A 12,428-nucleotide genomic window follows, 5' to 3' on the forward strand; every position below is an offset into this window, starting at 1 on the left:
GTTCAGCTAATAGTACCGTGAAAAGTGAAGCCTGCCTGTCTTTGCTAGTTTGTAACCGGAACACCTATAAAGCCTACATACAAAAATCAAAACTGATTCAACCGAATCCTCCACTTTTGGGGGCAATATTTGAATTTAAAAGTTACTTTCTATTACACAAATTTAATTAAGCACAATAAAATATTTCTCAGGACAGCCAAGACATTTCTCATTGGCTTTAGCCCATGTGGCCCACATTCGAAAAGGAAAGCAACAATTTCTGTTTCCTTTGTCAGCATTTATCACTGTCATTTTGAGTGCTTTATGACATGTGTGACTTTGTGTTCATTATATAAAATTATTATTCAGTGACATCCAAAACTTTGGATGTGATCAAATATCAGTGATCATATATCAGGTCTCCACGAATTACTCTGATTTTGGCTTCCTTGGGGTGTTAGTTCTAAAACCTACAGACATGCCCAAAGCCACATGTTTTTCCAGAAAAAAGTATAACCTAAAAGAAACTAAAACTGGAATCTTGAAGCAAATTTTGTTATGCTAACACTTGATAATTCAAGGTATTATATGCCTAACTATTGCCATTTTATTATTTATGATTTTCTGTACTTTTACTTTTTCTCCATAACAACAAAATCATGATATGAAAGATGAGGTTGACACAAAAATTAAAAAAAACCCACTAAATATCTAAATTCCCTTGTTGAAAAAATTCTGCATGAGAATATGGATGACCAAAAAGGTCCATGTGTATGTTTAGGAGTATCAGTAAATATAAACCATGCATCAGGACAGCTGCAGTGGTCTGGGTCTTTAAAAATTACCTTTCGTATGGAGTTAGTTTGGCTCAAGGTAGGCATCAAGCAGATAAAAATGTATGGTTTTAATAGCATATTAACACCCCCACGAATCCTTAAAATTCCATTCCCTGCTTCATCACCAAAGTGGTTGGAAGCAGGTACCAGAGCACGTAAGTGAGCCAAAGGTTGTATTTAATGAGATCATACGATGCATGGAGGGTCATCTCTGAAACTCCTTATGATCAAATGTTCCTTCCAATGAGTCACCTTATCTCAAATGCCAGTATCATTTGGGAGAATGATTGCATTGGAAGACGGAAGAAAACAGTGGTTTTCAAGCATTTTTAGCTAGGTATTGAGAGATACTCATGGATGAAACCTCCCTCCTGCTTTTAGAACCCTGAAGATCACAGGACTGATCCCCTACAGGGTTACCCAGCCTAGCAAAAAGGCGTGTTATGCAGAACCCACCCTGAAGACCCAATAGATGCTTGGCACCCACTGGGTGGTCTGGATGACTAAAAACATTCATCGCGCTTTCTCTGAATGAGTAAAATGTTAAGTCAGAAATTCAAATTAAATTCACAAGATGGCACATCAATACTTGGAGATAAATGTCAGATTTGAAGATCAGCATCTGTACCTCCTTGTTTCTCCTCAAATTTTGTTTTGCGTTCTGTTTGAGAAATATTTTTTTGTCTACTGCAAAGCCATGGTGGTATTATCCTATATTTTCTCTCAGGAGCTTTATTTTTTTTTATATCATTCACATGTATGTTTACAATCCAGCTGGAATTAATTTTTTAATATGGAATAGGCAGGTGTCAAGCTTCGTGTTCTCACATGGATATTCAATTGACCTTACTGACTGATAAGGGCACCCTTCCCCCAGCCACTGAAGCAGATCCTTGGTCATAACTCAGGTGAGCTGTGAAGCAGGTCTGTTCCTGGGCTCTCAATTCTGTTTCCTTGGCCATTTGTCTATTCTTGTGACAATACTACTCTGTTCTAATTATTTAGTAGCTTGGTAAGTCCCAATAACTAGCAGCATACTAGTACATCCTCCAGCTTTGTTCTTAAGACTGCCTTGAGTATTCTCAGCCCTTTGCATTTCCATATAACATTTAAAAAATCAGTTTGTCAACACCCACAGATATACCTAGAATGATTTTGGTAGGGAGTTCAGTGAAGTCGTGGATCAAATTGGGGAGAAATACCATTTTTAGAATACTGAGCATCCTAATCTTTGAAATAGAATATACCTCTATTTATTAAGGTCTTCTTTAATTTCTCTCAATAATATTTTCTTGTTTACGATGTAGAAGTTGTTCACATCTTTCTGTAAATTTATTTCTAAGTATTTGATTTTTATGCCATTATAAATGTAATCATTAAAATATTTTATATTTTGTTTTGTCTAATGTGGTTTTAATTTTATCAATAAACATCATTTTAATGCCCTTCATCCTTCTTAACTTCCATCCATCTATCTATCTATCCATCTGTGCATCCATTCACAACACATAATCTATCTTTCAAAAGTGTATCTTGGACACATTGTAAAAACAGTTTTAACTTTTGTTTCCTTAAATTAAGAAGGCAGAGTTTATAAATAGATAATGATTGCCAAGCAGATCTAGTAAGAATACTCTCATTGGACATATAATAGCCTCCATATTAGTAGCAAAAGATAATTAAACTAATCTGAAGGACCAACTACCTTCTTCTTGAATTGAGCTCGGCAAATATGACAATATTGCCCAGACTGCCTGATTGTGGGCCAACAGGCACAGTCTTGTCCAGCTATTTTCATTCATTTAAGTCATTAATGCTAAAAGAGTTTTATTTAAAAGGGTAAAATCTGGTAAACTAGGTTTTATGTATGTACTTAAATGGTAAAAGTCACACAACCCTTAAATTAGTTATAAACTTCCACAAATGGAAAACTCCAATGAGTGATCAAAATATCTCTAAAACAATCCATTTCCTAAGTGGGACACCATCTACCAGTACATGACCTAAAATCAGATTTCCAATTGGACACATCACTGGAAATGAATTCCTTGTTAAAAGAACTCACCCAATGCTAACTCAAATGAGGGTGCACATGGCCCATTCAGAATGGCACTCACTTCCACTAGAGCAGACCACAGTGAACTACCATTGCCATTATCACTGCTAGAATAAAGCTTTAGAGCTTTCCAAAATGCTTATAAATTTCAGTGGAAGATTAGTACGAAGTTCAACACTTCCCATGATATCCCATATTGTTACTTACTCGTAAGATCTCCCTGCAGATGTATGCAATCCACTCCTCCTTCAACGTGTTACCTTTCGTGTTCTTGATCAGGTCAGTGACAGAGCCAGCTCCACAAAACTCCATCACCAACTGGCAAAGGAAGCACACATACAATTATTATAATTACACTTCTCAGCTTCCACTGGGTTGAGTTAGGAAAGCATACAATACTCCAGTTGAATGCTTTGGAATGTCATTCCTGCAAAGAAAAGGTGATCATAAAACAATATGTGAAACATAAACAGTTATCTTCATTTATTCCCAAAATGATAGGAAGGAAATAGTATTTTTAGTTTTATAACCTGAAAATTACAGTTTCAAATTGAGAAAAATCTCCATATTCTGTGTATTTATAAAATGAGGGCAAGTAGGCAGTTCAGATGTTGTTGAGTACATCTGTGTTTATTTAGCAGTTGAATTCATCCTTCCCACAAAAGTAGGGTCATTCCCCTGTCCAAACGAGCTATGGTAATTTAGGCCATCCCAAGTTAGGACCATACAAGTGCATGCTGTTTATTTTATTGGTTTGTAAATGGCATTGTAAGCTCTCAGAGCGAGGACTATCAGTTTTAATTAAATTCAGCAAATGTTCCCAGCGGGCTGGACACATAAAATAAATTCAATAAACAATAAGCTCTAATTTAGCACCTTTCATCCAAAAGCTCCAACTTCCCAATAAATATGAATTCATTACAGCACTCAGCAGCTTTGTAAAATAGGCAAAAAATAAACACCTCTCTTACTTAACAGATAAGTGGAGACTGGAAGAGAAAAGCAATCTATCTGCTTTAAATCCATTTTCTTGGATTAGAGAAACATATCCATTTCCATACTTTCTCTCTCTTTTTCAAAAAGTCTTCAATAAAAGTCTCCTTATAGGCACTTATATCATTTTGTAATTACATAATAACAATTCAGAAAAACTACCAATCAATCTTTGACCTGACTCTAGTAACATAACTGATATGGGGTCACAATGAAGACACATTGATGATTTTAGCTTTACCCAAATGTACATTCCTAACATCAGCACCATGTCACCAGATCCTAAAAGATACCCCACTAGGCTGCAAAATCTTCAGGTAGAAATTATGTTTCCTTTTTTTCTGTATGCCTAGTTGAAACTCACTAAAAACTCATGAAACAATGCCTGTTCTAACTTGTCATCTTATGATTCCACATAGGGTAGAAATTTCCCATGTTCTTCAGAGCTTTTGTAAGGAAATTTGAGAAGTGCCACCATAGACCACATTCCAACCCAATAAGAGTTGTAAAGTTATCATATATGCTAGTCAGGAAGCTATCAAAGGCCAGAAAATCACATTAGAAAGAACTCAGCAGTCAATGTGAAGAAGTTCTCACTGGCCAAACATGGGATAATTTGAGTATCAATAAGAATAACTTCAATATTTTGAAACACATTAAATATGCTTAACTGAAAGCATTAATCAAGACACCCCTCAAAAAGAATACAACTGGCACTGTTTCAAGAAAATGAAGAAGCAACTTCTAATTTTGAGAACTGGTAAATAAAGAGGTAAAAATTAAGAATTCTACACTTTGTAGTACAAGTTTTACCACTGAGTAATCCTATATAATAAAAGCCTAATAATCAAAGTGACCGAATGGCAGAATGACGAGTGGAAAGACCAGTCACTATGATGCACACTAACCAGCAGGGGGCAGATGCTCAATGCGGGAGCTGCCCCAGCCTGCAGGTGCCAGGCCAGCCAAGGCAGGTGCCAGAGGAAGCCCCCTGATCGCACTGCCAGTCACCTTGCAGATTGGCCTTGATCACTGGCTAAGCCTAGAGACACTACCCATGCATGAATTTCACGCACTAGGCCTCTAGTTAAATAATAAAAGAGATAAAAGTTGTCTTCATAAAAATCAGTTATTTTATCTAATAAATGAAGAAAACAAGTAGAACATCACTATTACACAACCTCTAATAAGCTAATGGATTTAGGAACTGATCATCAATGGCTGCTAACATAAAAAAATAAGAAATAACCAGCTCTGATTTTCCTTTTGATTAGAATAATACATCACCTAAGGGTAGTCTTGTCCAAACCAAAACCAACCAACCAACCAACCAAACAAACAAACAAAAAAGTCCCCCAAAACGGAATCTGATGAAGTTTCTAGTTCCAACTACCAATTTACAGGAAATTCAGGGGACTGAGAAACATGTTACATCCTGGGGACACAATCATCAAAACCTAGAATAGGAAACTCCACAGGGAAATGAACAATTTACTTCAAAAAATAAATTGCAGGAAGGGAAAGAAAAGGATGGAGGGGAAATCTATACATTTAAAAACATCTCAAAAGATATACCAATGGATACAAGTTACTTAGATACTAATTTTTTAAAGTTATTAAAATTTTTGAGACAATCTACAGATTAGCTATGAGAAATGAGGTTAATAATTTTGTAAGTGTGACATGGTACTGTGTTTATGTAAAAAAGTTCTTACTTTTAGAGAAACATTCTACAGATAAAATAATACGATATAATGAGTCTCTTCTATAAATGATACTAAGACAATTGGATATACACATGTAAAAGAATAATGTTGAACCCCTGCCTCACACCACATATAAAAATTATCTCAAAACAAGTCAAAGACCTAAATATAAGAGCTAATACTATAAAATACTTAGAGAGAACATAGGGATAAATCTTCATGACCCTGGATTTGGCAATGGTTTCTTAGTGATGACAAAAAACAACAAAATAAAATATAGATAACTTGGATTCCATCAAAATTAAAAACTTGTGCATCAAATGACACTATCAAGAGAATGAAAAGACAGCCTACAGAATAAAAAAAAATATTTTCAAGTCATATCTAGTAAGGTCAAGTATCCAGAACTATAAATAACTTACAACTCAACAATAAAAACATAAACACCACAATTTTATTTTAGTATTATTATTTTTTGAATATATTTTTATTGATTTCAGAGAGGAAGGGAGAGCAAGAGAGAGACAGAAACATCACTGATGAGATAGAATCATTGATCAGCTGCCTCCTGCATGCCACACCCTGGGGAAAGAGCCCACAGGGTGCCCTGGCCGGGAATCTGTGACCTCCTAGTTGATAGGTTGACACTCAAACATTGATCCACACTGGCCAGGCAAAAACACAATTTTTAAATGGGCAAAAGGTTTGAATAGACATTTCTGCAAAGAAGATATATAAATGACTAACAATCACATGAGAAGATGTTCAACATTGATAGTTATTAGGAAAATACAAGTTAGAACCACAGTGACATACCACTTCACACTAGGATGGCTGTACTTTAAAAAAAAACACAAAAAACATATACCAAGTGATGGCAAGGATCTGAAGAAACTATAAGCCTCATACACTGTTGGAGGAAATTTAAAATGGTACAATCACAGCACAGTTCGATGGTTCCTCAATAGATTAAACATAGAATTACTATATGATCTAGCAATTCCACTTTTAGATATATACCCCAAAGAATTGAAAACAGCTGTTCAAGCAAAAATGTTCAAAGCAGCACTATTCACAACAGACCAAAGGTGGAAATACCAAAATCTCCATCATCAGGTGAATAAAAAAATGTGGTATATCCATACAGTAGAATATTATTCAGCTATGAAAACAAATGACACAACACAGATGAATCTTGAAAATATTGTGCTAATTAAATAAAGCCAGACCAAAAAAGGCTATATATTGCACACATCCATTTATATGAAATGTCTAGGATAAGCAAACCCATAGAGGCAGAAAGCAGATTAGTGGTTCTTGCCAGTCACGAGAGGGAGGGATGAAAGGGAGTTTCCACTTAATGGGTACAGTTTCCTTGGTGATGACAAAAGTTCTGGAACTAGGTAGAGGTGATGGTTGCACAACACTGTGTACTTAATGCTACCGAGTTATACATTTTAAGATGATTAAAAGGTGAATTTTATGCTGTGTGTATTTTACCAGAATTATTAAAAAACGATATAATGAGAAGATCTGTTTCAAAATAATAGTAGAAAGGAGGAAGTAGATGGGGCAAGATTGGCCACTGATGAATGGTTATTAGGGTTAGTTTTGGGCACATGGGTGTACATTATACTGTTCTGAACACTTCTGTGTATTTTAAGGGTTCTTCACGAAGTTTTTAGAAATCCCATTATGTAGCATACCATGTTGAATGGCAGCAAGATGGACCCAAGCAAAGTCCTCGGGTAGAAAGAAAAGAATATGTTTTCTAAAGTGAGCAAAACATGTTTGTGCCTCTTTTCCAAATCCCATTTTAAAAAACACAGTGACCAGACCACCCGTGATGCACCCATTGCTCCTGTATCAGCTGGAGAAAATGTCCTCCCACTGAGCTCTATTAGGCCACGTAATTATTGTTCCCAAGGAAAGCAGGGGAAAGCCAGTGACTCTAGTCCCTTAAAATTTGATTGGACCAAATACTTTCAAATATTCTGTAGGAAACAATCCTGCTCTAGCCAGGCACTAATGTCAGTGATTTCTATAATTTGCTTCTCCATTCAGCTCCAGCTGAAGGCTGCTAAATTCTTTTTATCTCACTATGGGACAAAATGATTGTTAAATTATGTAATGGGATTTTTTTTTTTTAAGCTCAAAGAGAATGAAAGAACCAGCATTTGCTAGCAATCAGTTCCTATAGCCACACAGCAACACTGATAATTATTGCCACCAACACAGCGGGAACTCTCCCTCACCACAAGTAACCTCATCACTGTAATAAAGAGACACAGGACTCAACATGCCAAGCCCAGCAGCGGTAAGCCAATAAACTCATATGTCACAAGCAAGAAATAATGGATCATTAATATTATTCCTGAAAGAAAGTTCTTAAATAATTGACACCGGAGTAACAATATTTGCTTACATTTACTGAGAATCTACCATGTGCTAGGTACTGGGCTAAGTGATGTTCGCCTGTTGTTTCATTAATTCTCCTTCTCCTCAACTCCCTTTTCATGATTTATTTGGAAATAAAGCTTAGGTATGGTCTGCAGCCTCATCTGTATACTCACTAAATAGCTAGAGCAGGGTTGAAAGCATGGTGCTCTCTCAAGTACAGCTACTAACCTTGGGCGTGCTCTCTAACCAACCTGGGCTCAGCACCCCACCACCATCACTATAAAACACAACATAAAAGCATCAACCTCAATGGTTTGATGTAAACACTAGTTGTGTCAATGAATAGAAACTTCCTAGCAACCAGAAATCTTAAACTATATTTATCATTTTTCTACTTTTTTGGCATTTGTATGTATTAAAAAATTTTCAACTTAGAAGATAGCATTGATAGCTTCCCAAGATCCACTCCCCTTGGTTGGTGAAGAAATGGCTAAAGGGTGCTTATGAAGGGCATTGGATCTGTGTTTCTAAAGCTTCTGTTAATGAAAGAGCACCAAGGACACCTGTCATTTTTCAAGCTTGTACCACACAGCAAGAAGACACTGTGGTCCATTCCAGGACATTAGATCGTTTTTAAAATTATCTATTTTTAGTGATTTCAGAGAGAAAGGGAGAGGGAGAGAGAGATAGAAACATCAGTGATGAGAGAGAATCACTGGTTGGCTGCCTCCTCTCACCCAGTGTAAGAAGCTCTGGGAATGGACGGTGACCTCCTGGCTCACAGGTTGACCCTCAACCACTGAGCCACCACGGCCTGGCTGGATCTTTTGATTTAGAAGATTGGGAGACAGTGGTGGTGGGATCTTAAAATCCTCACTCCACACTACCTACATTACTGGATCAGAAAATGAAATTCACATGTGTGTCACTTGGGAAGAGGGAAAGAAGGTTAAGTTGAAGCTGAGGACAGAGCTGTGCTCAGGTATGATGGGGGTTAGGTTTGAGCCTGGAACAGTGAAACTGGGGGGCGGGGGTGACATTTAAAACAGCAGCATAGTGCAGTGCAACTCAATTAATAGGGAAAGGGTTGCTTGAATTCTTGGACATGGGGAGTTATTTCTATCTTAATTAAAATGGTTAATTTAAGCCGAAACCGGTTTGGCTCAGTGGATAGAGCGTCAGCCTGCGGACTGAAAGGTCCCAGGTTCGATTCCGGTCAAGGGCATGTACTTGGGTTGCGGGCACATCCCCAGTAGGAGATGTGCAGGAGGCAGCTGATCGATGTTTCTCTCTCATCGATGTTTCTAACTCTCTATCTCTCTCCCTTCCTCTCTCTGTAAAAATCAATAAAATATATTTTAAAAAAAATGGTTAATTTAAAACACACAGTTCTAACATAGATTTCACCATTTGCGTGTCTGCTTTTCACATATTTTTGTCCGTTGTCTTATTTTTTGAGGAGCAAGATGTTTTCTTTTAGAGGTTGTGGGGGGAGAGAGGGGTGCTTACTGCGCCCTCCTGTGCTTTTCCCTCCCAGACAATATTTAAGGAAAGGGTCTTTGGCCTTAGCTGATCCCAGGAGGAGTTTCAGAAGCACTGTCTGAGCCCCTGAGCTCACTTCCTCACCCAGCCTGAGAGGCTCCGGATGATTTCTAGGGTCCCTCCGGTATTCACTCACTTGCTAGTTAATTGCTTTTAAGTTCCTATAATAAGAAATAAAGCTTTAAGCTATTTTAAAACTGCAGGCACTAGCCCAGAAATACCTTGACAGGAACCCATTCCTCCCAAATGTCACCCACCTGCTAACAGACCCCTCTCTTTTATAGTAAAAGTAGGGGCAGGAGGCAGGGATGAGAAAGAGGAGGGAGCAGGAAGATGAGGGTCTGCCTAAAATGAGAGAAGCTTGCACCAAGGCCTTGAAGAGACACCCTAAGAAAAGGATAGGAAAGATAAACTTCCAAGAATTCACACCTCTGCAAAGGATCAGCCTATTGGCCTAGAAGGTCCAGAAACATCAGCAAGGCATAGGATATTTTTGTTATGTGTGGCTGGAAATAGCCACAGAGCTCATGTGCATGATTTATGAAGGTGTAAACAAAATCCAAACTCAGTATTTTGTTAAACAATGAGCTTCATTCACTAAAGGTAGTTTAAGTTTAACAAAATATGTGTATAAAAAAGTACCAAAATTGGTAGGTATACATTTATCATTTCAATCAACTAATATAAACATAAAGTAACACTGTGGGGAATTTCAAATTTGGAAAAGCAACCTAACCAAATTTTTGCATTCATTTTTAAAGCAGCATGCCCTGGGGAGGGGTGGGGTATGGAACAACCCAAACTCCTTTGGCTCCTGGATTGTATTTTTAGACTTTAAAAGAGAAAGCTTAAACTACAGATGCTAAGTCTTCCAAAGATAAAGAGAGAGAGAGAGAGAGAGAGAGAGAGAGAGAGAGAGAGAGAGAGAGAGAGAGAGACCCAAGGATATGAAGTCCCAAACTTGGTCAATAAATGTTCTAGATAATGAACAATTTTGTACCTTGAGAATGACAATGGCAGTTTGAATATATTGAGCCAACTGGTATTTTTAGCAACCAGAAGGCAGCCTGAAGCACAGGTCCCTGGAAATGCTCTCAAGACACCCGTGTCTAAGGAGATACCCATTTCAGAGTCAGCATGGCAGCATTCAAGGAATGAGGGAAGTTAGCTACTTCATGTGTTTGGTATTTGGTGCTACATTTGTGAGTGGGCATACAAAATATTCTAGAGAATTTTCCTGTTAGGCTAAAATCACTACATGTCCATCTGGACCACCAACTCAATCATAGAAACTAACCAGAAATTGTAAGAAATTTACAACTCGGCCTCACAAAGTGCTACACTCAAATAAAAGAATTTGAGGTGGGGATGTGGGAGCAAGTTTTCAGACAAGTTAAAAATAGAAAAAGAGAAAATATGCTGGCCTTAGATGATTTAGGCCTAAGCAACTTGGTTGTTGAGGATTTTTGAGAAGCACAATATAAGTAAGACCATAGACTGGACTCAAAATTATTCTAGAAAATGAAGAGGGTTGTATAGACTACTAGCAGAATAACTTTGGATACCCATAAGGTCTTCCTTTTAGGTGAAGAGAAGTTTAAGTACAGTTCAAATGAAATTCATTGGGATAAAAGAAGAAATCTTTTTCACATTCTTGTCACAGAATCACCCATTAATTCATAAAACAATGACTCTATAAAAGCTGACCTCAAGCCTATTGGCAAAATATTAAATTAAGCGTAGCTTTAGCTCTGTGTTTGTATCTAGGTAACTTATATTTTCTCTCTATAGGTCATGCAGTGGGGCAGCTCTGTGTCTGGGAGACTGTTTATACTCAACCTTCTATTATTTTAGGAAATCCTATATTTACCAAGTTCAGCCTTCTAAAATGTTCTGCTCACCAACAGTAAGATTCAATCACTTCTCCAGGCAAGTGACCTAGCTTTTACACATGAAGAAAAGGCATGTTTCATTATAAAAGTGACAGATACTGATTAAAACAATGGCCCCTCACCGCCACCCCACCCCGCCCAGATGAAAGCCTCATTTCTGAAGCATAGAAAAGAGAAATTTTAATTAGCTGTTCAAAAGACTCAGCAACAGGTGGTTGAATTTTTTATTGTCATATCTGCAACACTTCACATTTAAATCTTAAAACAACCAAAATGTTGGTGGACATGATTTTTGCCAAGCCAAGATGCTACAGCAATGTAATCCAAACTATTACAGACTTAGGTCTGGGGGCTGTGGCCAACATCACTGCAGATTCTGGAAAGTTCCCCTCATTGGTGGTTGAATGACAGCATGTCTTAGTTCATTTCAGTATCTCATTCCCATCTGACCTTTTACAGGGCATGGGTGAGTAAAGCAAATGCATGAAGTTGAGCATGCATGCCAGACAACAGGGAGTGATGGAGCCCTGATGTGAACTAGAGTGGGCATGTGCCCTCTGCACAACTGTTACATGGCTCTGCCATACTGCTGCTGTGGAGATCTTAGGGCCAACATTTTTGATTTTTTTTTAAAGATCATTTGATTTTTCAAGATCTTTTAAGGAATACAGACTTTTGTGTGAAACTGCTCATTTTTTTTCTAGTGTTGGCATAATTACACAAACATCATCTTATGTGAACCGAGCTAAACATATTTACCTGGACAGCATTTAGCCTCCAGGTTGCCAGTTTTAAAACTCAGATCTAGTCCAAAGTTTTCACTTTTATAAAAAATACTAGGGGCCCGGTGCACAAAATTCGTGCACTGGGTGTGTGTGTGTGTGTGTGTGTGTGTGTGTGTGTGTGTGTGTGGTGTCCTCAGCCCAGCCTGCCCCCTCTCACATACTGGGAGCCCTCAGGCGTTGACCCCCCATCACCCTCCAATAGCAGGATCAGCCCCTTGCCCAGGCCTGACGCCTCTGTG

The 12,428-nt window shown here is 37.8% G+C and overlaps 1 protein-coding gene across 8 annotated transcripts in view; it reads right to left on the minus strand.

Moving 5' to 3' along the window:
- Positions 1–12,428, minus strand: part of TNIK (TRAF2 and NCK interacting kinase) — a 346,282-nt gene that overhangs the window by 116,562 nt on the left and 217,292 nt on the right. For all 8 annotated transcript variants that reach the window (XM_006764113.2, XM_006764112.2, XM_006764109.2 and 5 more), the window contains exon 5: positions 3,079–3,189. In XM_006764113.2, the coding sequence (XP_006764176.1) occupies positions 3,079–3,189 (111 nt within the window). The remainder of the gene's footprint in view (positions 1–3,078; positions 3,190–12,428) is intronic.

The sequence above is a fragment of the Myotis davidii genome, unplaced genomic scaffold (assembly GCF_000327345.1).
Source record: "Myotis davidii unplaced genomic scaffold, ASM32734v1 scaffold115, whole genome shotgun sequence".
Taxonomy (NCBI): Eukaryota; Metazoa; Chordata; class Mammalia; order Chiroptera; family Vespertilionidae; genus Myotis; species Myotis davidii.